The sequence below is a fragment of the Micromys minutus genome (assembly GCF_963924665.1).
Source record: "Micromys minutus genome assembly, chromosome: 1".
NCBI lineage: Eukaryota > Metazoa > Chordata > Mammalia > Rodentia > Muridae > Micromys > Micromys minutus.
The window spans coordinates 9478706-9505598 of NC_137969.1; the positions used below are offsets into that span (position 1 = coordinate 9478706).

Consider the following 26893-nt stretch of genomic DNA (forward strand, 5'->3'; position numbering starts at 1 on the left):
TCTTCCGAGCACTCGGGGACAGAGACCTTTCTCTCAGGCCAACACAGTGCTCTTCCCTCCCACTTTTCTGGGAGTGTAGGGGCTCGGGTTCTTACTGTTTCTACTTTAAAACAAAATTATTTATTTATTTATTGCGGGGAAGGAAGCTCTCGGTTTGACCCCGCAGAAAGGAGTCCACTGTCTGTGAAATTCTTTGCAGCCCACAGAAGGATTGCGGGGTCGGTCCCTGCTCCTGCTAGGATCACCCGCATCCGGGGGGGGGGGTCTGAGACAAGGCCGGCCCCTCCCCCAAGGTCATCCAACTTTTCCCTCCCCCTCCCCCGCGGGGCGGGCCCCCGCGTCCATTATTCATTGGTCCAGGCCCGCGGCGGGCGCGGGTGCTGATGTCAGGCCAGCGCGGGTGAGGCGGGTGCGGCGGCCGCCCAGCAGCCCGGGCGCGGGTTGGGGGGGCGCCGAGTGGGGGTGGCGGCCAGCATGCTGCTCGGCTGCGGCTCGGCCTCCCACACCCGCGGCGCCCGCGTCCTCGCCAGCAGCGCCGGCGGCCGATCGGCAAGCGGCACCCGCGTCTGCGGCGGCGCTGGGTCCGAGCGCGGGGCGCGGGACGGCGGCGGGGGTCCGGGCCCGGGCGGGGACCGGGGGGACCCGGCATGGCGCTACGGAGAGGCGGCGGGGCGCTGGGGCTGCTGCTGCTGAGCGCCGCGTGCCTCATCCCGCCCAGCGCGCAGGTGAGGCGGTTGGCGCGCTGCCCCGCCACTTGCAGCTGTACCAAGGAGTCCATCATCTGCGTGGGCTCCTCGTGGGTGCCTAGGATCGTGCCCGGAGACATCAGCTCCTTGTGAGTGGGACCCCTCCATCTCCACCCCGCCCCGCCCTGCCCTGCGCCGGCCGCCACCGGGGAGTTGCGGCTGGTGCTGGGGCAGCGCCACCTGACCCTGCTCCTCAGTCCCTTTCTTTGTGTTTGGGTTGGGGGGCACGGGACGTGGGTGGAATCGGTGTGGAGTGGAGGATATGGGGACTCTAAACCCCAGAGTTCGGGAATCCAGACAGGTCCGCGTGACAGTTTCTCATCGTGGCCCGAGGCCACCTGCATCAGACCTACCTGGGGGAGCTGATGTAACTGCAGACCCAGGGCCCACCGTGGGATAGGGTCTCTGCACCAGAGTCCACAGCCTGGATTTCGGGCCTCGGGGTGATCCTTGGGGTACCTTAAAGTTTGGAGTGGTTCTGTTGTGTCGTTGAGTGGGTGGGTGTGTGACCGAAGAGCAGCTGTACGCGCCGGATTGAGCGGCTAATTAGGAATGGGTGAGGCCTCACCGCAGCGGGCCTCAGCTCTGCTGGGAGGTTGGCCCCTTCCTGACCTCTCCACACTGCAGGCTAGAAAATGCCTAGCCTGTGCTAAGGCACACAGCTTCTGGAAGTGGAGGGGTTTCTCCACGTGGCTTACAGAGGGCCAACCCAGAGGGCTTCTAAGTGCTTTACCGAGCCCCTAGGGAGGGTAACCTCCCAACTTCTTGCCTTGAGTTCAAGAGGGCCTCTCTTTTACCACCTTTCTCCGTGGTGGGTTGTATTACCAGCACTGAGAACTGCCCAGAGAGACCCCTCTGCCCACTTGCTAAGCACTTTCTACTGGGTCTCACACACTGGCAGTGGTGATATATTGCCACGAAGGGTCCTTAGGGCGTTCTGTTTACTGCGGGGACATCTCTTGCTAGGATCGTCCCTGATTCCAGGCTGAGGTGCTGGGGTACCCCTGCAGATGTCGGGGAGGGAATCCTGAGGGCGAGGGAGTCCTGGCATCACGTTGCTCGTGCTTTCTCCCGTGTGTCATTGGTCTTCTGCGACTTCTTCGAGGCAAAACCAGCATCAGTGGTCAGGGAGGGAGAGGGTCCCGGTCCTGTTTACATTTGTAAAAAGTTGACATGGGGAACAGCAGACCTGCTTGACTCTTACTATTGCTAAATTAGATCGCATGGAGGATTCTAGAATTTCCCTCGTTAAACCCTTTGGATGTGATCAAAGCTGAAGTGTTCTGCATGTTAACTCCAATAACGTATGGAAGTCCTGCTGTGGCCAGAAGGGGTAGGAGACCCCCCCCCCCCCGAGGACGGAGCAACCAAGCCTCTTTCCAGGGTTGACCATTTATCTGGAAGATGGTTTTGCCTCTCTTCCTGGGCATGTTCAGATGTCTCTGACTTTCCCGAAAGGCTTTCACAATGCATTTAGTCAGAAGTGCTCTCTCTGAGTGTGTTTCAGAGACTTGTGCTTCCAAGGGGAATGCTTAATCCTACCCCAGACACATTAACTTTGTGTCTACACAAACAGAATCCTGGGTGAAGTAATGATTCACCTTCAGCTGAGGCCTCCTGTAGTTAAGGGAAGGGAGCTAGAGAGTTGATTAAGCCAACTGAGCTAACGTCTGTGCAAGGAGCCAGACCTACACCGTAGCACAGGATTCTGTGAGCCAGACTATTTCCTATTGACCAAATATACTGAAAAGCAACTTCCCTTTTCTCATCTGCTCCCTGGGAAGACAACGGCCAAACTCACGAATCTTCACCCCAGAGAGGAGGCATGTGCCGTTCCGATGGAGGAAAAGCCAACTGCCCATCTGGCTTTGGCGATTCCTGAGAAAACCCTGGGCCTCATTCTGTCCCTTTCTTGCCCGTAGGAGCCTAGTAAATGGAACATTTCTGGAAATCAAGGACCGGATGTTTTCCCATCTGCCTTCCCTACAGCTGCTGTGAGTATGGGACATTCTCTGCTAAATGGGGGTCCCTGAAGGGTGGTGTCTGCCTTGTTGGTGGGTCTTCCTATAATCAGCGGCCCTCCCAGCCATCCAGGCTGGCTCTTAGCTTTAGATTGTCCACATTAAACCACTGCTCTCCTGCTCCAGAGCCTCCCCGACTTCATGCCAACGTCTCCACTGGGGCTTGTGGTATATCCCAGTCATAGACCAGGCAATTGGAAGGTAGCTGCATTGACCATAACCTGAGTTTCACTGCAATGAATCATTTTCCCAAACATCTCACTCCAAAAAGAAACTTATCTTTAAAAAAAAAAAAAAAAAACAAATCCCGATATTGCTCTTTGAATAGGAATACTTCTAGTTTATCTCACATGCCTGCAGCAAGCCACAGTGTAGGTGTGCGGGTTTTTACAGAAGCCCAAAGCTATGTTTGCCCCAGCTCCTCTTAGTGAACAATGTCACCATGGCGAGTACCTGTACAGGCCCCGAAACCCGAATCAGTTGATGTATGATAATGAAAATGAATGTCCCCAAGTCATCTTTTGGAAAGCAGTTCACCAGGCTGGGGTGGATGTGTGTGGAGAGGGCATGTAGCTCAGTGGTAGAGTGCTTGCCACCCATGCAGTTACCTGCCCCGGGTTCCACCCTTAGCACTACACAAACAAAACAAAGATCGGTGGGTGGTTGTGAGTATATACCACAGACTCTTACCGTATTTCTTGGATGTAGTGAGAGGATATCTACAGCAAGCAATCGGTACGAGCAGAGATACCAGTCACGACCGAGCCACGATGCGTTGTCATTGATAGTTTTGTTTTTAATATGTTGTGTGCCTACTATAACATTAAACTTGCCTCTTAAAAATCTCAGTTTCTATGCCAGCAGGATGACTCAGTAGGCAAAGGTGTTTGCTGCCGAGCCTAACGCCCTGAGTTTGATCCCTGGGTCCTATATGGTGGAGGAAATGAACTAAGTCGAGCAAAGTATCTTCTCACCTCACATATGTGTTGTGGCACACTTGTGCCCACAGATATGTCTTTGGACATACAACTTTGTAATACATACATACATACTTGCATGCATAATCTTAAATCTCAATTTTTTAAGAATAGAAATATAACATAGGTATTAGTTGGTCAAATACATGTAGGTGGTTTTATAAATACTTATCAAATGGATTTAGCTTGCTACCCAAATTGAGGTACATCTTCTAGAGATTTCTTAACCTTTTAAAAATGATTATTTCTCATGGAGAATGTACAGTGTGGCAGAAAGCATTTTTGATTTTAGGTCTAGACTGTGTGACTTTAGTCACGTCTCTTATCTTCTTGGGGCTCAAATATCTCTAGAACACAGTTGGGTTAGGTCCTTTAGGTCTGTAATTTCATGGTTTCTTGGGTATCATTAAGTATATATTGGCTGCCCTGTTGTGCCTAGCAGAAAATTGTTTTTGAATAATGGCCATCAGATCATATGCCTGATCGTCCACGAGCGAGACAGGGAGTATGAGATGGCAGAAAGTTCAGCCAACAGGGATTGTTCCTCACTGACCCTATCACAGTGGCGAGCAATATGGCCCTGAGGGGTTGTCCTTAGGCTGAAAATAGTCCTCATTTGTATAAGGATCCTCACCCAGCAAAAGAAAAAGAAACGGCTTTGCCACAGGACACACACAACCTTTCCATCTCTGTTAAAACCTGTCTTGTTTTCAGGCTGCTGAATTCTAACTCTTTCACGGTGATCCGGGATGATGCCTTTGCTGGCCTTTTCCATCTTGAATACCTGTAAGTGTTGTGTGGTGCCTGGGAGATTTCTGAGTTGTGCCCTGTGATGGGGATAGGGGTGCAGCAAGCCCCATTCTCACGCCAGAACTGACCCGAGGCTGGAGACAAAGCCCAGGAAGGGAGACACTCTACTGACCTTTAAGTTGTCCTGTAGTAGGCACAGTTGGAAGTCCTGTTGGATATTTTTACCTCCATAACTAGGCATGGCTTTGCTGATGGACCAGAAATAGAGCTGGACACTTCTGGGGGCTACGTATTTTTAAATAAAGTTTCCCTATTTGGGGATAAACTGTCTGGATTTTAAGCCAGCTGTCCCATATCCCACTTACCCTGTCTCCTATGAGCTGTGTTGAAGATCTAATTAGATTTTTCCTTTTTCTAAAAATGTAAAGCCAAACCAAACCATAACAAGAAAGCAGGAGAGGGAATTCTTGTCCCTTCTTCAGATGTACCATTTCCCTCTTTAGCAGTGAGCTTGGCTGTGGTTCCTATTTCAGCCTTTCTCACATTCAGACCTTTCTCTTTCCCCTGAAGTTGTCCTAGCCTTGTATTTGGTAAGTCTGCAATAACGTTAATCCTGCTATCAGTTTGGGATTTCCTTGCTTAGCATTCAGAGGATTTGCAAAGCCTTGTTCCTGCTGTCTTATCTAAGGCGAACAGGTAGACATTAGAATTCTAGACACATCCCAGGTAGAAAAAGCTCTCTGCTGATATGAACTCTCAGGGACCGATGTCTCCCCAGGAATTCTTTCTCCGGAGAACCCTCTTATAATCCGGTACTTTGGCATGCATTTGATGTGCAAAGAGTGTTACAGCTGCAGGGTTGAAGTCACTAGGGTCACCCAAAAGCCCATGAATAGCTGTGGGGTACTTGGGATTTTCTCTGGTGGGGAGTTCACAGGCTGCCCAGGGCATCAGGGAGAAAGGCAGCTTATCAGGGTATGCTAAAGTCTAGTACTAAACAGACACCAGGGTTTTTTAAAACAGGCATCAGAGAATGCTCCCTGGGGGACCTAACTCATCAGCTATGTCACAGTTGTAGCAAAGCCTTTCCCGTGGACCCTCTCATCAAAGACCCACTAGCATTTGACTCAGCTCCTTGGCCCTGGAAAACAGTTACAATGTATTCCTGTCATATCTTGAGAGTTTATGGCTTAGCCAGTGTCATTGCTACAAGGTCTCAGAGTGAAAGCCCTGTACCATTTCAGCCCAGAGCAAGTCAGCCTTGCTCAGGGTACTCTCCTTTCTGCTTCTCAGCCTTGTCCGGAGCTCAAGAACACCCCTACCTTATTACCACTTCCTTAGGCTGTGTAGGGCAGGATGAGTTCAAGGTTTCTGGAAGCCATGTTTAATGGTAACTCTTCCTCAGCAGAAACTAAAATACAGAAATGTAAGTACGGATAGCAAGACACAGGGCAATGAAAGGGAAGCAGGGAAACTGTCTGGAAGTTTTCCAGTGTTGCAGAGATGGGAGGATTTCTGGCCCCACTGCAGTACGCTCTTCCTTGCTCAAACCCAAGATGTGATTGTCCATTTTGCCAGCTCTGAATCCGGAGACATCCCTGCTGGTCCGGCTGGAGCAGAGAACGCGGGTTCTTGCTCACACGCCTGCTCCCTCACGGAGCTAAGCGTAGCTTGCTGCTAACTTTGGAGTGTCTGTACTTCATGAGTGCTTTCCGATTTTCTTGCCAAAGCACGCCATATCATCTGTTAGAGAGGGAGATGTTAAGGTCAGGGAATTCAGTTATATTATATTGCTTTTCTCCTTAGGTTCATTGAAGGGAACAAAATAGAAACCATTTCAAGGAATGCCTTTCGTGGCCTCCGTGACTTGACTCACCTGTAAGTCCTATGAAATCTCTTGTACGGGTTGGCCATGAAAACATGGGGCCTCTGGCTTGATTTCTAAAACCCTTGTAAGAAGACAGGCATCGTGGTATGTCCCTGCCTTTCCTGCTCTGGGGAAGCAGAGACGGGGATCCTTGTGGTTTGTTGGACAGCCAGCCTTGCCTAAGCAATGATGGCCAGATCCCAAGGAGAAACTTGGTCTCCAAAAATAAGGTGGATGGCTCCTGAGGTCATATATACACACAAGTATACAAACATATGCACACATGTACACATATGTTCATGAACACACACACGCACACACAGTTGTTTTTCCTTTGGTGTTTTCATACTCACAACATCTCTCAAAAGGAGACTCATTTCCAGATTGCCTAAGAGGTTCCTCTACTGTCAGACAGCACTTGTTGGGGTGACCAACTGCATATTGGTCTCCATCATCCTATGTCACCATGGGGACCACATGACTCCATGTGAAGTAGGAAAACTTCAGTGCTGTGAGGATCATGTGCTCATGGAGAAAGTGGGATAGAGACATGGCTCTTATACCTGCTTGGTGCCAGGTGACAGGCCTAGTACCCACAGACCTTCTCTATCTGTGTTTTATAATAATTTCTGAGTTCCCATTCTACAGAATTGGGAACTAAGACTTGAGAGACTCAGCAAAAACCATCACCTAGAGGGTAAAGTGGTATAGAGACATTGGGTATCCTCCCTTTAGGATGACAGTTGCTATTTATGTTGGATTAATCTGTAGTTAGCTAAGCTCTCTAATTTCTTAATAGCATGCCAGAGACCAAAGTGTGGGGGGAATTGATCTGAATTGATTGGTGTATTAGAATGAAGCAAACACACACACTTAGAAAAGTTAATAAGATTGGAAAAAATAATGGCTGTAAAAATAATGGTTTGTGAAAACGCAAAACCAACCATTGTCATGGTAGACGACATTTATTAGTTAAGACTCGGGCTTCATTTGAATAATAGATTATTTTTATCTGAGGAAGACGATGGCTCTTATATATCCATAGTCACCTTGTCTACCATAAAAAGGAAAGTTGGGGAAACTCGAGCGCATGAATCTAGGTGCTGGGCAGGGATGGTGGTGCCTTTGAGTGTGACCCTGACCACAGCGTAGGGGCATAGTCATTTACAAGTCTTCTTGCCAGCTGGTGGGAGTGCATGCCTTTAGTCCCAGCACTCACAGGCAGAAGTGGGTGGATCTCTGAGGCCACTCTGGTCTGTGGAGTGAGTTTCAGGACAGCCCGGGATACACGGAGAAACCCTGTCTTGAAAAACAAGCAAACCCAACAACAGTCTTTTCCTTAAGCTGTAAGGATCCTGGTGAAGGCACCTGCTGGTGGGCACAGTGAGCCTGCGATCTGTGGTCCCCGTGGACAACATTGATCGTGGGTTTCTTCTCTTTCTATGGAAGTATAGAATCAACCTGTTTACTGGTTAGCTCCCACGGACTGAGACTTCCGGTCTGCATTCACAACCCAGTGATTACTTATTGATATTGCTTAGCTTTTCTGACCCTTAGTCTCCTCATTCTGGAGATAAGCATTTTATACTGACTGTGGACAGCATGACGCACATAAGGAGCTTATGATGTTTGGCTCCAAAGACTGCAGCCCTGTTCTCCACAGTAAATCACAATGCCAAGGATTTGGCCGGTGTCACCACCACCGCCACCACCACCATTATCATCCTCTTCTTCATTTTTCTCCTCTTCCTCCTCCTCTTTCTCCTCCTCCTCAATGACCGTGGCATCTCATCCTTCCAGTCATTAAAAAGTTTTGGTTTTCTCTCTGGATTGCTAATTTTCCTGGTGATTTGAATATTCACATAGAGACCACTGAAGGACAGATGTGGTTGTCTGAAGAGCAACTGAGGCAGATAAGTGTAGGTCTCAAAACTTGGGAAGGAAGGGGGCGTTGCTATTGCCCAGAGGCAGAACTTACACCATGTTTATAGATGGGACTGCCCCCTTTTCCCCTTTAGAAGTCTCATGTAGAGGAAGCCCGAGCTTCAGAAATCTCTCGCTTAGGGAAGTCCCTGCCCAGAATCTTCTCACTTAGAGGAGATGTTCGACGTTGGCCTTTTGTGAACTTTCCCAACACTTAGATACCCACATTCATATTAGACACAGGTTGGGTTCCAAAGCAGAGGGAGCGGTGCCAATCTGTAACTAAAATCTAGGACATTAGTTTTCCAGCACTCTTATAGAGCCCAGGGGACAGGAAGCTATTAAATAGTTTAAGAAATGAAGTAAGTGTTATGGGTCTGTAGACAAAACAAAATTAAAAGGAAGATGTTAAGCACTTAGCCTGGGTAGGGTAGATGGCTCTTGAAAATAGGGCTGGCTTATGAAATCTAAATTACAAGTTTGAAGCAATTGCAAAATATATGTTTGGTTAGTTGCTTGCTTGTTTTTTTTTTTTCCTTTGACCAGTCTGTATATATGTGTGTGTATCTATCTATCTATCTATCTATCTATCTATCTATCTATCTATCTATCTATCTATCTATCTACCTACCTACCTACCTACCTACCTATCTATCTATCTATCTATCTATCTATCTATCTATCTATCTATCTAGTTACATTGTTACCATTTCAATGTAACAGCTTCCAAGTAGCCAAATTTAACAAACAAACAAACAAACAAAAAAAAATCAACTGAACAATTAACTGATATTTAGCTAAATTTTTTTGTGCTTTGCTTTTCATATCAAAGCAAATGCTCCCTTTAAAATATTTTCTAAAGTTACCCCCAGTGTGTGTTCAACTTGATTATATAACCAACTTATTTCCCAACACATCAAAAAAATGTGTAAGTACCTCATTATAAAAAGCAAGGTGAAATGGCACATGGAATGGTGTTCTAATTCATCTTTGGTTACCTGAGTGGGAAGGGGCTGGCAACAGGGCATTGTAGAATCCCTAGTCAACGGGAGCTGAGGCTCTTCATTTCTACTCTCATTGGAGGTGGATATGGGCTAGCCTCTCAGAAACCTCTGCAACCCTAAGAAGAAACAGGGAAATGAGAAGATGGAATCGGTCACAGTCCGTTCCTCCCTAAGCATTGCCACTTCAGTGAGATTTTACTGTTATCCTAACGTGTCAGCGCAGTGTGTCTTCATGTAAAAGTGTTCACTGAGTCCGGTTCAGAAGCTCAGATGATCACATCCACTTGGATGGACCATAAGAGGACTTCTTAGGGGAGGATTGAGCATCTTCTGTTGTTTGTCTCTTGTTGATGCTTCATTCATTCAGTTTTTAAAAATAGCACATCCATCTTCTTTATTAACAAAAGGCTCACAACTTCCTATGTGTGTGCCCTGTTCTAGGGATGGGGTAAAACCACCGGACAGACAACAATCTCTGTCTGTGTGCTGCTTTTGTGTTGGGAAGTTACACAGTCGAGAAGCAAACAATTAAAACATAGTTTGCAAATGACCATCTTCCAATCAACACCGAGGAGCTGGGAGAGAGATTCATGTGTGGCTGGATAGAGTAGTGGGTGGTGCAGTCTCACCTAGTGGAGAGGTTCTTAGACTATGGGAAGTCCTACATGTCATGAAATGGAACCTTGCATTTTTTTTCCTCCCTGTGTTTGAAGATAAGATGAGCTGTGTAGACAAGGCTGGCCTCAAGCTCACAGAGATCCTCCTGCCTCTGCCCCACAAGGGTTGGAATTAAGAGTGTTGCTCCTCTATTCCTGGCCTAGAACCTTGGCTTTTATCCCAGCTGCTATAGGAGCCAACTGTAGTTTAATATCCGCCCATAAAGAGCTTCCTTAATAAAGTGCTTGTTTCCAGAAGCAGAAAGAGCTTCCACTGGAACCCAGTTGTGTTCTCGTAACAGAATCTGTGTCTTTCGGGGGCGATCACGTGATGGGTTGAGACGTGAGCCATGCATGGATGAGGAGTCTCACAACACCGAATCCTTAGGTGTACTTAAAGAGCCCTGACAGTGACTGGCAGGGAGGGAGTAACCGCATTCAAATGTGACTTTTTCTCTAGTTCTTTGGCCAACAACCACATCAAAGCACTTCCGAGGGACGTGTTCAGCGATCTGGATTCCCTGATTGAACTGTGAGTAAAGCAATTTAATTTGTGTACACTGCCATAGGCCCTAGTCAGTTATGGCTTTCAAATCCCTTTGCTCTCCGCTGTTGACCACAAAGTGTTGATTTCGGCCATTGGATACTGTGCCCTGCATCCAGTAGTAAGCTAGGCGTGCAGGCTGACTGGTCCCTGTGTGGTCTATCTACCTGCTTTGCCTTCTCAGGTCTCACTGGAAGCATCATGACTGTAGCACTTCCTACTGGGTGCAGGTTAACAAGACCCCGACTGTTCCAGTTGTATTTGTACATACTGTCTTCCTATCTTGTCCCGTTTTCATTTATGGGAACTGTCTTAGTCAGGGTTCCTATTCCTGCACAAAAAGCAGGACCAAGAGGCAAGTTGGGGAGGAAAGGGTTTATTCAGCTTACACTTCCACATCGCTGTTCATCACCAGAGGAAGTCAGGACTGGAACCCAAGCAGGTCAGGAAGCAGGAGCTGATGCAGAGGCCATGGAGGGATGTTACTTACTGGCTTGCTTCCCCTGGCTTGCTCAGCCTGCTTTCTTTCTTTCTTTCTTTTTTTTTTCACAAGGGAGGGAGGAAGGGAGAGAGAGACAGAGAGAGAGAGAGAGAGAGAGAGAGAGAGAGAGAGAGAGAGAGAGAGAGAGAGAGAGAGACTCAGCCTGCTTTCTTATAGAACCCAGGTCTACCAGCCCAGGGATGGCATCACCCACAATGGGCTCATTTTTTTTAGAACTCTCTATATGCCATTTAACCAAAATCACCACATCAAGGAATATTCAATAAAGACAGCAGTCAGTGCAAAAAAATACAATCTGTGAAGTACAACTATTCTTTAAAAATTCCATACATGGATTGTTTTAGATCTGTCAGGCTATGGATACTCCAGTGTTTCATATTCCTACCAAAACACACCGGATCTGTCTGCTTCCTTGTGTGTGTGCGCTTTGTGTTTCAGAGACCTAAGGGGTAATAAATTTGAATGTGACTGCAAAGCCAAATGGCTGTATCTATGGCTGAAGATGACAAATTCCACGGTGTCTGATGTGCTGTGCATCGGTCCGCCAGAATACCAGGAGAAGAAACTCAACGATGTCACCAGCTTTGACTACGAGTGTACCACCACAGGTAGGCAGAGCCTCTGTCCCCAGAGCTGGGCGTGCACAACAACCCTTTGTTTTCCTTGTAGACTGTTGAGGACACATGAAGGAAAGCGAATGGACATATTTTCTATAAAAATCACCCTAGAGAAAGTGTAAGGATTTTCAAAGAAATGGATGAGGGCCGACAAGGCCGCTCATTGAATAAAGGTGCCTGCCACCAAGTTTGGTGACCTGAATCTAAGGCCTGAGACCTATGTGGTTGAAGGGGATAACTGACTCTCTCAGCCAACTGTCTTCTGAGGTACACATGAGCGTGTGTATGCACACGCGCGCACACACACACACACACACACACACACACACACACAAAATAAATCGTGTAAAATGTTTAACATGATTCAATGGTTCGGAGAACATCTCAACAGTTGGGAGGAATTTTGTTAGCTGTACTGGATCTAATTTTAATTTTTGTCTTTATTGTTTCTCCCCTCTTGGGACAGGCTGTTTGCTATGTAGCGTAGGCTAGCCCAATTCTTGTTATACTGGCCTTGAAGTTGAGGTAATTGTTCTGACCTCCCAAGGGCTTGGAATTGCACGTTTTCTCTCACCGAGCCTGTTTTGATTTTGATTCTTTGCAAAATTCAAATTCTCCAGGGTTGTTTCTTCCCTCTGATTGTATGTTTGTGTCTGAGTGCATGGGTATGTGGACGCCAGAGATCAAATTTGGGTATCATTCCTCAGGACTGCTTTTTTGAGGCTGCATGTCTCCTCTGTCTGGAACCTGCTGACTCAGCCGGACTGGATACCAGTGAGACTCAGGGCTCTGCCTTTCCAGCGCTGAGCTTTTGTGTGAATTTTACCACATCCAGCCTTTTTATGTGGGTTCTGGGGAAGAAAAGTGAAGTCTTTACATGTAGAAGATACTTTTCTGACTAAGCTAAGACCGGCCATCTGTCTCTTACTTTAAAGATTAAATGCAGACTTAAGAATTTGGCAAGAGAATTTGGCCTCTTGAAACAGGTCTGGCCTGCCTTTCGTGCAAAGCCAGTGTGGAGGGGTCTGGATATTTTTACTGTTACACGCTTTTTATTTTTTTCTAGTAAGATGATACTTACTGTAAGTTTAATGCCAGATTTTGATATCTACAATTATTTTCCATTTCAAGTGGGAGGGAATAACCAGGAAAATTATGGCCAGTGGCCAAGCAGAATGTATATCTTGACAAGCACTCGCTGAAGAAAAGGTCATGTCGAGGGGAAACTGTAAAGGTGGTTTGGCTTTGTTTTATTCAGAGCCCCCCTCAGGGTCTCCATTCCTAAATTTTTTGAGGTTATAGTATAAAATTAAGATGCCGACTCCCTCCAAGTCCCTGCAGGTAGAGGGTAGGGAGGAGCACCTCCCTCTGAAGGGTTCAAGCAGGTTTCCAAGGAGGGGGGTCCTTCTGCAGTGTGTAGCCAGCTTTCTGGATGTTTGTGGAGGTAAACAGTGAGGTTGGGAGTTGCTATCTACAAAGCCTGAAGGCATGTCAAAAGAACAGTGGGGAGGAGAACTCAGAAAGAAAAACAAAACGGCTAAAGAAACGAACAAAGTCAGCAAGATGCCCAAGAACAAGGCATTGCCTTCTAAAACAAATAAGCTGAAAGCCACCAAGTAGGAATGGACTCCAGGTGTGTGTGTGTGTGTGTGTGTGTGTGTGTGTGTGTGTGTATGTGTGTGTGTGTGTGTGTGTGTGTGTGTGTGTGTATGTGTGTGTGTGTGTGTGTGTGTGTGTGTGTGTGTGTGTGTGTGTTTGCTCAGGTGTGTTTGCAACTAGAGAAACTTACAAGTTTTGCTCCCTTGGGGGAACTGGAGGTTTTGGGGAAGTCTTGTCTTTCACCGCAGACCTGGCTCTATCCAGCTGTGTAACTGGCGGGTACCCTTTAAATAAGAGGTTATTTATTATGCTATCAGGCCAATAAATCAGAGGTCACGGTTAATGACATTTGTACAGAAAGATGTCACTCAAGACCATGTGGCATTAAGTGCATAGGAAGCTATCTGAGGCTCTTCTCAGCCTTGCCTTCAGTTCCTTTCTGGAGAGTTCTCTAAACTCCACAGGGAGGGTGGCATTTCCCATCTTCCCCTTTGCACCTGGTCACAGTATTTATCTCTGAGAAGATGGGGGAGGGGAGGCTCAGGGTTACTTATGGCTTCCTTACTGTGGAATCCTAGCTCAGATCTCTGTCTGGCCCAAGGGAGGATGGCATTGTTATAGAAAGTGAGCGCTGGGGAACAGAGCATCGTTTATATCAGAAAACAGGATTTCTGACCTCAGGGCTTTCTGGATGTTTCTAATTGCCTTCTGGGATTGTGAACTGTCATAGGAAAAGAGACAGTTTGGAACTAGGACAGCCAGGTCCTGAGTCTCAGAATCCATGGCCATCTCTCTTGGGTTTGTCTTTGCCAACAAGGTTCTTAACTCCTTTGCAAAGTCCACAGAAGGCTTTCAGCTGAGACCTGTTCTGTCACCTTAAGGCTCATGGACACCCTAGCTCTGCCCCAGTGTTTTTCTATGGGGTGGGTGGATGGGTGAAATGACACAAGATGACCTGTCCCCCAGATGCTTTCCCTGACATGTACCCTCAATAAATCATGAGACTACGACTCTCCTGTCTTCTGCTAACATCAAGCCCTGGCCTTTGGTGCTTTACTAAAGACCTTGCAGGATGTGTAGGAGGGTGTCTGGAGGATGGAGACTAGACTCCTGGAGAGGGAGAGACAGACAGACACACACACAGACACACACACACACACACACACACACACAGAGTTGGGAGTGTGGTCAGGGTCACCTTATGGCTTCCTTACCGTGGAGTCTCTTAGCTCAGATCTCTGTCTGGCCCAAGAGAGAGGAGAGCATTGTTACCCTGCTGTTCCTCCACAGAGGAGAGAAATGAGCAGGCAGCCATCCCCCGCTGCCTCAGCAGTTCAGATTAATCACCATTCTTCCACCCCTCCCCTTCGAGTCTATTTTTAACCAGGCAGAGATCCCCGTTACCCATCGATGATCCCATGTTAGGTGGATAATTCGCTAAATTCCTTAGAGGGAGTTGAGTTGCGCATCCTAATTGTCCCGTTACTGTCCCCGTTGCGAGGCTGATGAAAATGCGAAGAGAAATAATGCATTAATGTGCATTCCTCTCTCTCTCCATAGGCTCAGCATCATGTATAATTTATTTTCTACAAGTTCTATAAATAGCTGTGTTAGAATCCGTGGATTCCAGTGGGAGAAAGGCTGAAATTGTAAGAGACCCACTGACATCATGAACCTGACCTGGCAGTGGCTCGCGGAGGGGCACATACCATTAATATTTTAACTCCAGTAAATTGATGTCGCCTCCGTGTGCGTGTCTTCGCTCCACAGTGACCGTGCCTTTGGCTTTTGTAAAAGTTCAGGTTCAGATATGGGGGGGGGGGGCGGTAGGAAAGGGTATTTAAATTTGTCTTGTGCCTTTCCCCAGAATGTCTAGATGCCTTTGCCTTAGTCACTGTCCCTTTGGTGGTGGGCGTGGCACTAGGTCTTCTATGAAGGATTGGTCAGTGTATAGGAAATATTATGGGACGACGAATTCAATTTGGAAAAATAAATCTAAACAAGGCTGGGGAAGCTTCATTTTTACAACATGTTCTGTATTCTGGTAGAACTTTTTTTTTTTTAATTTACTTTACATCCAGATTGCTGTCCCCACTCCCAGTGTCCCCCACACAGTTCTTCCTCCCGTCTCCCATCCCCCCCTTCTCCACTGAGGCCAGGCGGGGCAGCCTAGTTAGGGAATGTAGTTCATAGACAGGCACCAGCTTTAGAGACAGGCCCCACTCCAGCTGTTGGTGGACCCACAGGAAGCCCAGGCTGCATGTCTGCTCCATATGTGTGGGAGGTCGAGGTCCAGCCCGTGTGTGCTCTTAGGTTTGTGGTTCAGTCTCTGAGAGCTTCCAAAGTTCCAGGTTAGTTGACTCTGTTATCCTGTGGCGTTCCTATCTCCCCTTCAAGGTCCTCAGTCTTTCCCTCAGCTCCTCCATAAGTCCCGCCCAATGTTTGGCTGCATAACAGAGTATCATTAAGAGTGTCAGAAGTTGGTGCTTGCCCATGGGATAGGTCTCAACAGAGAGGAGTTTACCACTGTTCATGCTGAAGGGCAAAGAGATGCATTCTCCCATGATTTGGAGGCCAAGAAAGGGAGCCTGCAGGAGCTGCCTCGATGCTTCCTGCTCACCTGCCTTGAACCTAAGCAGCCTTGAACACTTGCTGGTTGCCTTCTGCACCGCGGGGCAGTTATTTCTGTGGGTGGGGGTACGACAGGTGCAGGCTAGAAGCTATAGGGCATCTTCCCTAAGTCTTCAGCAGGTGGCTCGCTACTGTCATCTTGCAGAAGTCAAACCCTCCATGATGGGTGTGGGTTAGGCTATACCTGACACCACCACCTTTGGAAATGGAGGCTCCTCTGATCATACCCTGGAGGCTCTATCTCCCACCTTCAGTCACATGGAAGCTTGACCTTCCTGTCTTCTGAGGCAGGCCTCTCCGGGATTCTCTGCTGGGATATGGGGAGGAGCATATCTGTTCTTGAGAAATATCCATACTCCACCACCCCTCAGTCACCTTCTACCTGTTGGACTACAGCAGCATCCTCCTGTTAGTTCCCAGTGGCAAACTCTCCTGTCTCCCCCTCCTCACAGCACCTGCTGCTGTACTGGGCCTCCATGTCTGGCTCTCACAGGCTCTACGACAGACCTGGGTTGAGGTCATGCCCACCCATTAAGTAAAATAGTACAGTAAGCACTTATTGGGTACCCCAGATGAAGAAGGGGCACCTCTTACAGTGCAGGTGTATGGAACTTCCTTTTGTGTTGGGCTTAGGGGTACTCATATGCATACAGATGTGTTACAGATGTGTGCGATCCCTCCCCTATGCATAGGAAGGCAGAGAAAGCGAGGCGGGGAGGGAGGAGTAAGTCATTTCCCCAAGCTTGCTGAGAACATCGAGAATGAACTCAGCAGCAATGTTATTAACACAGACACAGGTGGGACAGCCCCTGTCTGAGTCTGTTTATATTGAGTGTGATGAACTCTGTGGTGGGCATTTTCACCCGGCAAGATCTGGTCTGTACCCGCCATGGAGCTTAGACGGGGAGTCTCCTTCCTTCATCTTATGACAGATGAACTGGGACCTGAAAGTTACCAGTCCTGGGTCTTCAGGGCAGGAAGTAGCTTGAGGCCATTTGCCTCCAGGCACAATGCTTGTACTAGTACCTCACTCAGTCCTTGTCCCCTGAGTTCTGACCTTTCTGTCACCTGCCTTTACTGACCCTCCTTACCCCCCGCTTCACACTAGCCACCTCCACCCTTGCCCAGCTGCTGTCCCTCTTCCTGCCTCCGTCACTGAACCGACTCCCTTGATACATGGCCCGTGTGACTTCTTTGATAAGACAGTGTCTCCAAGTGGGACCCTGACCCTGTTGTTTGGAGTCATATAATTAAGACTCAAACATCAGTGTCCAGAGATGACCCCAGCTAGCGTTGTGGGAGCTGCTCAGAGATGGCCTTGACGGTGACATGAACTTTGGATTAAGACGGTTAAGGTTTGGGTGCAAAAGCTCTGGGCAAAACCCACGGTCTCCTGGGTGCATAACCGAGGGGCTGAATGTGTCAGAGCTTTTCTGGTCAGGAGATCTGCCTAGTCTCTGTTTTTTAACCATTTGTTGTGAGGTTTTGTTTGTTATCTGAGACGGGGTCTCACTGTGTAGACCTAGCTGGCCTGGAGCTTGCCATGTAGACCAGGCTGGCCTAGGATTCACAGACATCCACCTACCTGTGCCTCCCGAAGACTGGTATTAGAGGCATGCTTCACATCCTGTGCATGTGCATGTATGTGTGTATGTGTATGTGTGTGTGTTTAAAAAGTATTTCTTTTCTGGATTTCTAATCCCCCCACTTCCAGGCCATGATTGCACTGTGAACACGCACCTCCTCCATCCCCTCCCCCCACTCCCATCCATTGGCAAGTATGTACCACACCCAAACTTTGACAGAGAGTTGGTTGTCACTTATGGGCTCTGTGTGGGGAAGGAACACTCATTACCCATGCCACTGTGCTGTACGTGTTCCCACAGAACTCTGCCTGCTCTCTGTTTTGTCAGGATGCCCCCAGACCATAGGCGTGGCACATTCAGGTTCCCCTCAGCTTCTCCAGGGGCCCTTCAGAAGCCCAAACACATGCATGCCCGGCTTGGACTGCAGTGCTCACCGTGGCCTGCAGGGGTGCTGTTTCCTGCTAGGGGTTTGTAGAACTGGGTGGAAATCACAGGCGACCACAGGTTAGTTTGTGAAGAATATCATCAAGCCATATTCAGCCAGCTTCTTTCCTGCAGGGACTGAGAGCTAGAGGCGTAGCGTTCTCAGCACTTACTAGAACACAGCATCCCCTGTCACAGAATAATTTGTATGCTACTAGCTTCATGGATTTCCTGCCCCCTTCTTCCTGAAAGCCAGGTCTCCCACATTCGCTTAGCCCATTGAGGCCTTGTTGGTAATGTGTAAGAGTGTCTCCAGGAAGCAGTTCAAAAACTACACTGACCTGACAATCCCATCTTTCAGAATCTACAGAGCAAAATGTTCCACAGGGCAGTGTGGCGTTGCCTGTCCCTCCCCAGGTCCCAAGACTGAGGATGCAAAGCAGAAAGAATGGCAGCTGGAATTCTCCCGGGATTTTATGAACTAATATTTGTTTTTTCAACACCCACTCTCAGATTTTGTCGTTCATCAGACTCTGCCGTTCCAGTCGGTGTCAGTAGACACGTTCAACTCCAAGAACGATGTGTATGTGGCCATTGCTCAGCCCAGCATGGAGAACTGTATGGTGCTGGAGTGGGACCACATAGAAATGAATTTCCGGAGCTATGACAACATCACAGGTATGTTGTGGAAAGAAACATCCTCTGAAGTAATGGAGGGAAGGCTTGACGCCCCAGCCGGAGAGGAGGCAGGGACCACATTTCAGTCCACACTAATGGTCCCTCTAAGGTTTTCTCCATATGGCCAGAGATTGGTGACTATAGAATTTCAGGTGGTGATTTCTCACTGGCGGGTCATCCCTTTGGAAAAGAGGAGGTGGCGTGTCGACTCTGTGAGAAAGGGGGAAAGCGTCTTCCTTCAGTGTTAAGAAGTCACATGGGAAGGCCATGTTTCTGCATGGTTAAGGTGACCTGTCTTTACCAGAGTCAAGTAGCAGGTTTATTTTTGTCAAGCTGATTATTAACTAATGTACTAACACACACACACACACACACACAGGAACATACACATACATGTACACAGATATACACACATGTACACACACATACACAAACACACACATGTACAGATACACACATGTACACACACATACATACACACACAAACACACGTGCGCACACACACACAAACATATGCATACACATATACAAACAGATAAACACATGTACCTATACATATGTACATACACATACACACATGTACACACACATACACAGACACACACATGTACAGATACACAGATATACACACATGTACGTACACACATGTACACACACAAACACACATGTACAGATACACACATGTACACACACATACACACACAAACACACGCACACACACAAACATACGTATACACATATACAAACAGATACACACACATGTACATATACACATGTACACACATACACACACACACACACACACACACACACACACACCACACCACCTCCCATCACTTGTTCCCATGCTCCCTTGCTGGGCCATGATGATCACTACTCACACGAGGCAGCAAGCCTAGCAATGAGAATGGACAGGTCTTAAATTCATACCCCTGGCTTCTTTCGATTCTGATATGAGTTTTGAGTGTTTTCGTGATATTAAAAAGAAAAAAGAGCTATCTGCTTGTTCTTTAAGTCAGTGGATAGAATTAGGGATCAGAACAATCTTTCCTGCTTCTCAGCTTATCATCAGAACTGATACAGTTTTGCAGGCCAAGTGGCTATGCAGCAAAAGCAAGTGCATAGGTAGGCGGAAACGGTGGCATTTCACCCCCAGGGAATGGGTTACTAATGAGTCTAATCATGAGCCCCGATGCCCGGGAGATGCCGTCTCAGATGAGCAAGTTGCTGCTGCCACAGCCAGCTGGCCTTCCAGTGTGGAGCACACTGTCCGTGGAGTAGGGCCTGAGAGCACAAACTCAGCTCAGGTACCTGGATCGAGGCAGGGAAAGACAGGATGTTCGAAGCACTTGATATCCTGCGGAGCTTGCCTCGTGACTTTGGGCTTAGAGCTTGGTGGGAGATGTGTGGGCTATGTGTCAGCGCAGCCAGCACAGCTTTACAAGTGACCTACTCTATTCATCCAGGGACAGAACCTATCCCTGTGTGTGTCCCCATCCCAGTTCGATGAGGACAGAAGGGAGTGGCATTGCTGTACACCTGCCCTTGCCACTCGATGTAGCTGGCTGTATAGAGTGGGGTTCCCTGTTTAGGGTTCTTAGTCTCATTAATTAAAGGTTTTAAGGATGAGCTCAAATGGAAGCACAGGGGGTTGTTATTAGTATTAGAAGGGAAAACACAGGGCACACAAGCTGTAAGTCTGAGCGGCTGCCTGGAGGGGCAAGTGAAGGAGAGGAGAGGAGGCCATTTAAGCTGGTACAGTCAGATGCAGGTGAACGACAGGCCATGTGGGGGAGGAAAGCTTTGGAGAAAGGGTAAGGAAGGAGGGAAGGGCTAAAGTGTTGAGGGAAACAGACTTAGAGAGAAGGAGAAGTTAGACACTTGAGCCATTCACACACTCAGACTTATGAACCTACTTGGCTGTGGTCTGGGTCTGTAAGCTTCTACACTCGAAGTGAGGATTCTGGGAAGGAGAAAAATCTCATTAAAGGACTCATTAGCCCACCTACCTCATTAGCATGGCTTCCTCTCTAGAGGTGGTCTTTAGCCAAGGTGTTTGACCAGCCAGCCTGCAAAGTAGATTTCCCTCCCACCTAGAGATTCTCCTCTCTTAGTTGAAAATTTGTTGTTAATTCTACCACTGGTGGCAACTGTAAATCATTTGTTCTTCACGCCTTTGTTGGGTTCTTCCTCTGAGCTGGCTGCATTCTAGCTGGTGGGACATAGTCTCTGGGCAAGTTCGTTGATGTTTATAGGTTTTTTTCGTCAGCACAGTGTGATTTCATGGCTCCCATGTCATCTATGAATGGGGCTAGTGCAGCTGCTGTCTGGAAAGGGTGTACTTCACATCATGTGCAGTGGGTAGACGCTGAGGCCAATGGCAGCCTTTCCCACCAGGGATGAAATGCAACCAGCTCTTCTCCATCAGAGACCCCACCTTTCTGACTTCAGCTAAGACTTCCGAGACTTTCCTAGGCACAGAGAACCCCAGAACTGGCTAAGACTGCCTAGGAGTGAACTGTTCAGTCAGGGGAAGAGTGTGCCTGTCCTTGGTAGCTAAAGTTTAGCTTGGTGTGAAGAAGTCCTTTAGGCAAAGCCACACACACATGGAGTCACAGGTCATAAATAAGAGTAAGGGAGAGGGTGTGGATGGTTCCCCCCTCCTTGGGCTGGGCCTTCCTCATTCACCATCTTGCTTTGTTGTGGGAGACTTATGTCAGAATGAGCTGCCCAGTGTGTTCTCAATATGCGCCTGGTAGGTCGGGTTTCCGAGGAATCAGAGAGGAACCAGTTTCTCTTCTGGGGCCCTGAAAGGTGTTCTTTTGTCTCCAGTGAAAACCCAGTGGTCAGATTCATGTCAGTGTCAGATGCTTCCTCTCCTCCTTTGTCGTTCTTTTTGTATTTTTATTGCTTTGTGACTTCTGCGTGTTCAGATTTGAAATCTTTGTTCCTATACTAACAGTCAGATAGAAATATGAGTGTATGTTGAGTGTACACACACACACACACACACACACACACACACAATCTTTGTTGCTGCTGACACACTCGTGCACAGGCTGCTCACCTGGACAGTGGGATTGAAATCCTCCTCTGTGACAGACACACTTACGGCCTCTCTTGGGGAAAAGGACCTTTGGAGCCAGCCTCTCCACCCCAGGAAGAACAGAAGCTTGAATTAGAAAGTGCTGTTTGTAGGGTAGGAGTTCCTGAAGAGCACTTTGGTAGTTCAAGTCCCCAAGCCTTAAAAAAGACACCCAACATTTATGCTAGCAGACTCTTACACGTGAGAACACTGTCAGAGGGTTTAAAAGTGTGTTTATTTAACGGTACGTGAAAGCAGTCATCAATAATGAAAAACTAGAACAAACTGCTTTGTCTTGCACTATAGGATCTGTAAATAGGATTTGAAGCCTTCATGCGATGCAATGTTGCATAGTCCTGGGGTTTCCCCTCTTTTAGTTTGATGGGTGTTTTGCCTCCCTGTATGTACGTGTGCCCCTTGTGTTCCTGGTGACCATGGAGCCCAGAAGATAGCACAGGATCCCTGGAGCTGGAATTACAGATGGCTGCAGGTTGCATGCTTCAAACCAAATCTGGAGTCCTCTGGAAAAAACATTAAATTCTCTAAAACTCTAAGCCATCTCTCCAGCACCAATATACAGTAATTAAAAAGAAAATCTAGTTGTAGACAATAGTTAACAACATAGGGGCTTATTGAAAAATGTGTGTTCTAAGGATGGGACAGATCAGTTGGAAAAGTGTTGTTGTCAAGAATGGGAGCCTGGGTTTGATCCTCAGAACCCACATTTAAAAAGAAAAAAGACAAATGTGCCCTTTTCTTATATCAGCTCTTAGGAGGCAGAGGCAGGTGGATGCCTGGGGCTTGCAATGAGAAATCATTACCAGGCTTCTCTTCTGGTCTCTAAATGTACATGTGTGCATAGCACACACAGATATGCATGTGTATATATATATGTATTATATATATATATATAAATGTAAAAGTAGCTTTTTAAAAGTATGCATATAGTATAAGCCCCAATTTTTAAAAAAAGCATTTTGATATAGTGATACATAGATATTGATAATAGATTAAAGATTAAGGAAATATATCAAAATATTAATATGTACCAATTAATGTTGGTTTCAGCATATATTTTAATTTTTGGTGTGTCTCTTTGGTACTTCAGTGATGGAATGTGGGTGAGATAGATTTAAAGTCTAGGCACTATCCCATACTGGCTGTGTGACTTTATATGAAATACTTAACCCTTCTGTGTCACATTGTCAAGATGAACATGCTGGTAAGATCAGGTTGCTGGGGGTTCAGAACAATAAAAGAGAAAAGTAAATACTTTTTTGAAAACCACTGATTAGACCCAAAGCTAATCTTTAGGACAGAAATCGGGTCATTATCCTTGTAATTTACAGACCAAATTCACTTTGGTCAAATTACCAGGAAAACTAAAAGAAAGACAAAAAGTTATTATGACCTCTCGTCGGGAGCAGTCCTCTTTGGTGGGCAGCCTTCGTCAGTGGGGGATGGGAGTCCAGTGTAGAGGGAACGCCAGTGGAAACCCAGAGTAGAGTGGGAACGGGTCCCTTCTGATACCGAGCTGGGCCTCAGACCACTGTCGATTCCGAAGGCATGTCTGAACTGTGGGGAAGCATGAAGAGATGGAGAATGTCTCTAGATTGTCAGGACAGTTACTTCACCTGTAATGTCACACCTGTGTGCCAGCACCATGCACTAAGAGTCTTGCACACCCTTTGATGTCTCCAGAGACCCCGAGGAGCCCACCATGGAGACATGCAGTGCAAAGCAACATCCTGACTGTTTCTTGTGTACTGTGTTAGGGACACTGGCATTGTGGGAGCTCGATCTCCATGTCTCTCCACAGTGTAGCTACTAAACATGTCCACCCTCTGTGCCTGTGACTCCACTTGCAGGTGGGCTGACAGTTTTGTCCTTTCGTGGCTGGCTTTTTTCACTTAGCAGAATGTCCTGCAGACCAATCTGTGTTGTACTAAGATCAGGATTCCCTTCCTCTTGGAGGCTGAACACTGTTCTTGGTATTCATGGACCACAGTTGGTTTATCCCTTCATCTGTCTATGTAAGCGTGGCTATGGCATCCACCTTTCAGCTGCTGTGTTTTAACGATGCTTTCAATAAGACTGTCTTGGTATATTTAGCGCTCCTATTATAGGAAGGCATATGAGCAGCAGAAATTCCTTTCTCAAGTTCTAGAGTCTGAAATATCCAAGATTAAGTAAAATACCAGCAGATTTCATGTCTGATGCAAGATCACCCTTCATGGCTGTGTGTGTGTGTGTGTGTGTGTGTGTGTGTGTGTGTGCATGTGAGTGGTATCTGAGTGCTTATGTATGTGAGTGTGCCACATTGCATATGCAGAGGTCAGAAGACAACTTTGGATGTCCGTCCTCGCCTTTCATGTTGTTTGAGACAGATTTCTCTTTTGTTGTTTGTCTGTACCAGGCTAGCTAGCTGGAGAGCTCCCCTGTCTCCTTCTCCCATCTTGCAGTAGGAAGGAGCACGGTAATCTAGGATCTGGGGATTTGACCTCAGGTCCTTGTGCTTATGCCCAGAACCCTTTTTCTAGTCTCTTAGTGCAATTGCACCCCACGCCAGCCCTGCCCCAGTCTCTACATGGTGAAAGGGCAGGAGGTCCCTAGGGTTTCTGCTGTTAGGGTCGCTCTAGTCACAAGTGACCTCTCTGAATCCCTACTTCCTGGCACAGTTCCTTCAAGGTTGTTATAGATGGAGAAATCCCTACTCCTGAGGTCTTCCTAGCTCCAGCCATGGCAGAAATCCTGATCTCCTGAGGGAGAAGAACTCATGAGGGGCACAGCTAGAATGAACACTGTTCATTTTTAACAGGAGGGCACAGTGAAAGTAAAGATGCCCCACTAGATGGAGGACAAACCCAGCCTCCATCTTTACATCTGGACTTGTAATGCTTGACTTACCAATCTCCAGTTATCCACCCTTGGGGTGTCTTAGAGTGGTCCCTTTTCTAGAATTGATGAGGAATCGATTTAATCCACAATTCAGTTTGTTATCATTCAATGTCTTTGATGCATGAATGCATCGACATGCAAGAAAGGTGTAACTACCAATGCAGTTGACGAGTTTACGTGGAGAAGGGGCAACGGTTCATGCTCCCTGTCTGAGCTTGGGATCCTAGAGCTGCGATGAAGCACCGTGACCAAAGCAACTTGGAAGAGGAAAGGGTTCATGCAGCGTATGCTTTACCATCATGGTTTATCATCAAAGGAAGTCAGGATAGGTGCTCAAGCCAGGCAGGAACCGGGGGCAGGAGCTGATGCAGACAGTATGAAGAATGCTGCTGACCAGCTTCCTCCCCCCACCCCCAGGGCTTTGTCAGCCTTTGTTATAGAACCCAGGACTACCAGTCCAGGGATGGCACCACCCATAACACGCTGGGCCCTCCCCTATCAATCAACAATTAAGAAAATACCCTACAGTCTTGCCTACAATGTGATCTTATGGGGGAATTTTATGATTGGGGCTTCCTCTTCTCTGATGGCTCTCGCTTGTGCCAAGTTGACACAAAACTGGCCAGTACACTTCCCAAAGAGGAATCTGTGGGATCTGGCCAAGACTGGCTTGGTTGTTTTTCCTAGAGCTCCGCCTCTCATCTCGTGGTCTGTTTGTCTGTCTCAGGCCCCAGCTGCAAGCACTCTTTTATATCTTCCCCAGTGTTCCCAGTGACTGTCCGGGTTGGCTTTTGTCAACTTGACACAAATCTAAACATATCTGAGAAGAGGAAAATGTATCCATACGACTGCCCTGAAGGCATGTGTGTTTGTATGTCTGAATAGCATTTTCTTGACTGATGATTGCTGTGGGGAGGGGTCCAAGTCACTGTGGATGGAACCACTCTTGGGTAGGGAGGTGGTCCTGGGTGGTATGAAATAGCAGGCTGAGCAAACCAAAAGTGTCAAGCCAGTAAGCTGCTGTCCTCCGTAGTTTCTGCTCCAATTCCTACCTTGCGGTACCTGCCTCGACTTCCCTCAGGAATGGACTGTAGTACGGACCTGTAAGATCAAATAAAGTCTTTCCTCCACAAGTTGCTATCGGTCATGGTGTCTTTATCACAGTAATAGAAACCACACCCAAGACACCAACCTCACTGTTTCAGCCCTAAGGCTTGTTTTAAACCTAAAAGAGGTAGGTTTCTAGAACCCTGGCAGTCTAGGTTTAAGTTCCCAAGAAAGCACACGCTGTCCTCCACAGTGCCACAGTACCTTTGAGCCATCACACCTGACCCATGGTCGGGAGGGAGACTCACCACTCACTGCGGCCGCACTAACACCTTTTCCTTTTGGCCACAGGCCAATCCATCGTGGGCTGCAAGGCCATCCTCATCGATGACCAGGTCTTCGTGGTGGTGGCCCAACTCTTCGGTGGCTCTCACATTTACAAATACGACGACAGCTGGACCAAGTTTGTCAAATTCCAAGACATAGAGGTGTCTCGAATTTCCAAGCCCAACGACATCGAGCTGTTTGAGATCGACGATGAGACGTTCTTCATCATCGCCGACAGCTCGAAAGCGGGGCTGTCCACAGTTTACAAGTGGAACAGCAAAGGGTTCTACTCCTACCAGTCACTCCACGAGTGGTTCAGGGACACCGACGCAGAGTTTGTTGACATCGACGGGAAGTCGTACCTCATCCTGTCTAGCCGCTCCCAGGTTCCCATCATCATGCAGTGGAATAAAAGTTCCAAGAAGTTTGTCCCCCACGGCGACATCCCCAACATGGAGGATGTGCTGGCTGTGAAGAGCTTCCGGATGCAAAACACTCTCTACCTTTCCCTCACCCGGTTCATTGGGGACTCGCGGGTCATGCGGTGGAACAGTAAGCAGTTTGTGGAGGTCCAGGCTCTTCCATCCCGGGGGGCCATGACCTTGCAACCCTTCTCCTTCAAAGATAACCAGTACCTGGCCCTGGGGAGTGACTACACGTTCTCACAGATATACCAGTGGGATAAAGAGAAGCAGCAGTTTAAAAAGTTTAAGGAAATCTACGTTCAGGCCCCCAGGTCCTTCACAGCCGTCTCCACGGACCGCAGAGATTTCTTCTTTGCGTCCAGTTTCAAAGGGAAGACAAAGATTTTCGAACATATCGTTGTTGATTTGAGTTTGTGAGGGTGTGTCTGGAGGGAGTTCAAAGACGTGTAGCGTTAGCTCTCACAGGAGAGACAGGACCAAGAAGAAATAAAATAAAATAAAAAATAAGCCAGGCTCAGAGCTCTGAAATTAAAATTCATAATGCACTGGGGAAATAGTTAGACATTTTCAGACTCTTAGGATTCACA

At 47.5% G+C, this 26893-nt stretch overlaps 1 protein-coding gene across 1 annotated transcript; it reads left to right on the forward strand.

Annotated features, from left to right (window-relative positions):
* Positions 1-451: 451 nt before the first annotated feature.
* Positions 452-26723, forward strand: LGI2 (leucine rich repeat LGI family member 2; the record flags this gene model as incomplete). Its single annotated transcript, XM_080922011.1, has 8 exons — positions 452-835; positions 2669-2740; positions 4459-4530; positions 6301-6372; positions 10405-10476; positions 11429-11598; positions 18360-18524; positions 25906-26723. Exons 1-8 carry the CDS (start codon positions 648-650, stop codon positions 26721-26723), a joined length of 1629 nt encoding a protein of 542 aa, XP_080778137.1. The 5' UTR covers positions 452-647.
* Positions 26724-26893: the final 170 nt, after the last annotated feature.